General features: G+C 43.1%; 1 protein-coding gene across 1 annotated transcript; it reads right to left on the minus strand.

Annotated features, from left to right (window-relative positions):
• Window positions 1-1199: 1199 nt before the first annotated feature.
• Window positions 1200-1829, minus strand: LOC123254004 (transmembrane emp24 domain-containing protein 2-like). Its single transcript, XM_044683081.1, has one exon. The coding sequence runs from the start codon at window positions 1827-1829 to the stop codon at window positions 1200-1202; it is 630 nt and encodes a 209-aa protein (XP_044539016.1).
• Window positions 1830-2086: the final 257 nt, after the last annotated feature.

Below are 2086 nucleotides of genomic sequence, written 5' to 3' on the forward strand. Positions count from 1 at the left end.
TTCGAAATTCATCTTCAGAAACCAAGGAGTAATTTTCCAAACAAGATAAAAAGGCCTAAAATGAAAGAGGGAAATAAATAGCTCTGGTTAAAATGTCTCCAGTGCTATTGTCTCAAATAATAGCTTAATTACTTAATATTACAACAAAATCTCCAAACCTTTAACTCTTTGGCCATAAGTATCTAGATTTTTCCCAATTTAACAATTAATTAATTAATTAATTTATTAATTTATATTAATATGCCAAAAAAGTGCTCATATAGGAGCATGGAGAGGGGTGGGACTGCGTCCAGGCCAGCATTAGAAGACTACGGCTTACTGAAATATCAACCCAAGTTGCTGTACTAGTAGTGGGAGGCAGAAAACCTTGTTAACTACTTATTCTACATTAGACAACTCTGAATTTCAGATGTAGGCATCTGAGGCTTAGGGCCCAATGTCAGAAAGTTTTCAATCTTGGATCTTAGGAATATATTTTGGGTGGCTTTAAAAATAAAAATAAAACTAAAAGAGTTTGTCTGAATAGCATATACTGGAAAGTCCAATAACTGTCCATTATTATCTGTTTAGAGGATTTAATGATTTAATGCACTGTGCCTTAATAATAACTTAATGATTTCCTAATAACACATTAATGTGATGACAATAATAAGGTTTAACTAGAATAACAAAAGTCAATTGTAAGAATAAGAGAAATAAAATTATTTTTCTCCAATAGGCACTGGAGGAGCTAACGCCCAACACCTACTTCCACATACCCCCAAAACTCCTAACAGTAGAGTCATTTCAGTAAAAGACTCCTAAGATTCTTCTTTTCTGGACAAAATATGTCAACTTTAAAACAATAGGGAAGTTAAGGCAAAAAATGAGGGTGGGGTGGGAGGAGTAAGGCCACCATTTGATTTGCTGTGATGGCTCTCTAGAAGTCAGTGTCACTCACCTTACTCCAGAGTCTATGTGATTCCTTTCACTGTCAAGCCATGCTGTCCCCTTGAAATCTAGAGTTTAAGGAAAAGAGAAAGGTTTCAGTTCAGATTTGCTTGGTATACTGGTTATTTTCCCCCCGATGGACAGAAAAATCTGAAAGGGTATCTCTTTCAGAAAAGCTCAACCAAGGATTATTGCTGTGATGCAGCAGTAATTGGTTAACTTGACCTTGGCAAGCTAAGGGAAAAACACCCACTGGAAGGAACCTTTACTTACGCCATCCTTCGGACTAAGAAAAAGTTCCTTAGGTAGTAGATCTGGCACAAGGTCATGATTAGCAGGATGGCAGCCTCGAAGAAGATCCACACGACCACCCTCCGGTTGGTGGCCTCGTTGATGGCCCGGTAGATCTTCTCCCGGACCTCCATATGCTCCTGCTCCTGTTTGACTGCCTTGATTGTTTGGGCCAGCTGCTTGATTGTCTCCTCCAGCTGAATGTGAGGACTGTCCTTCTCCAACCGGGAGTGGTAGGTATCCATGGGCTGGCTGGTATCAATTGTGAACATGACCGTCTTGGGCATCAAGCTGGATTTGTGGTTGCTGAAGCAGAATTTGTAGGAGCCATCCTGAGAGACGACAAAGGCATAGCGACCACTCATCTCCCTGGCTTGTTGGTAGAGGGCGTTGTTGTAAGGGCCGGTGATGTCCACATCTATGTCCAGGAAGCCACCCTGTATCACCTCAAAGCTGAGGGCCATTCTGGTTCCCATTTTGCCTTCCTCAAAGAAACACTCCTCCCCATGGGCATCGATTTGGATGTAGAAGGCCAAGGCGATGCGGAGTTGGAGCAGCATGGTCATCAGTACCAGCAGGCTCACGCACAGGGTGCATGGAGCCGCCATAATGAAGAAGAACTAGACGCGAGACTGAAGCCTCTTTTTCACTTCAGCCCCTTGGTGATGCTAGGAGGTCCTAGTGAGAAGTCGAGAAGTCTCGGGGCGGGGTAAGGTGGAAGCTGGTGATTGGCCAATCACTTTGCCTTGGTTAACCTTCCCCCCCTTCCCCGTTACCCCGGAAGTTTTCCACTGCCCTTCCTCTAGGACTGCGAGTAACTTCTCTGATTCTCTTTGCCAGCGTTCTCGGTTCACTTTGCCAGGTT

The sequence above is a fragment of the Gracilinanus agilis genome, unplaced genomic scaffold (assembly GCF_016433145.1).
Source record: "Gracilinanus agilis isolate LMUSP501 unplaced genomic scaffold, AgileGrace unplaced_scaffold12624, whole genome shotgun sequence".
NCBI lineage: Eukaryota > Metazoa > Chordata > Mammalia > Didelphimorphia > Didelphidae > Gracilinanus > Gracilinanus agilis.

What these genes read in the sequence shown, in the direction of transcription:
- LOC123254004 (XM_044683081.1), bottom strand. Translation starts at nt 1,829, where the DNA reads ATGGCGGCTCCATGCACCCTGTGCGTGAGCCTGCTGGTACTGATGACC.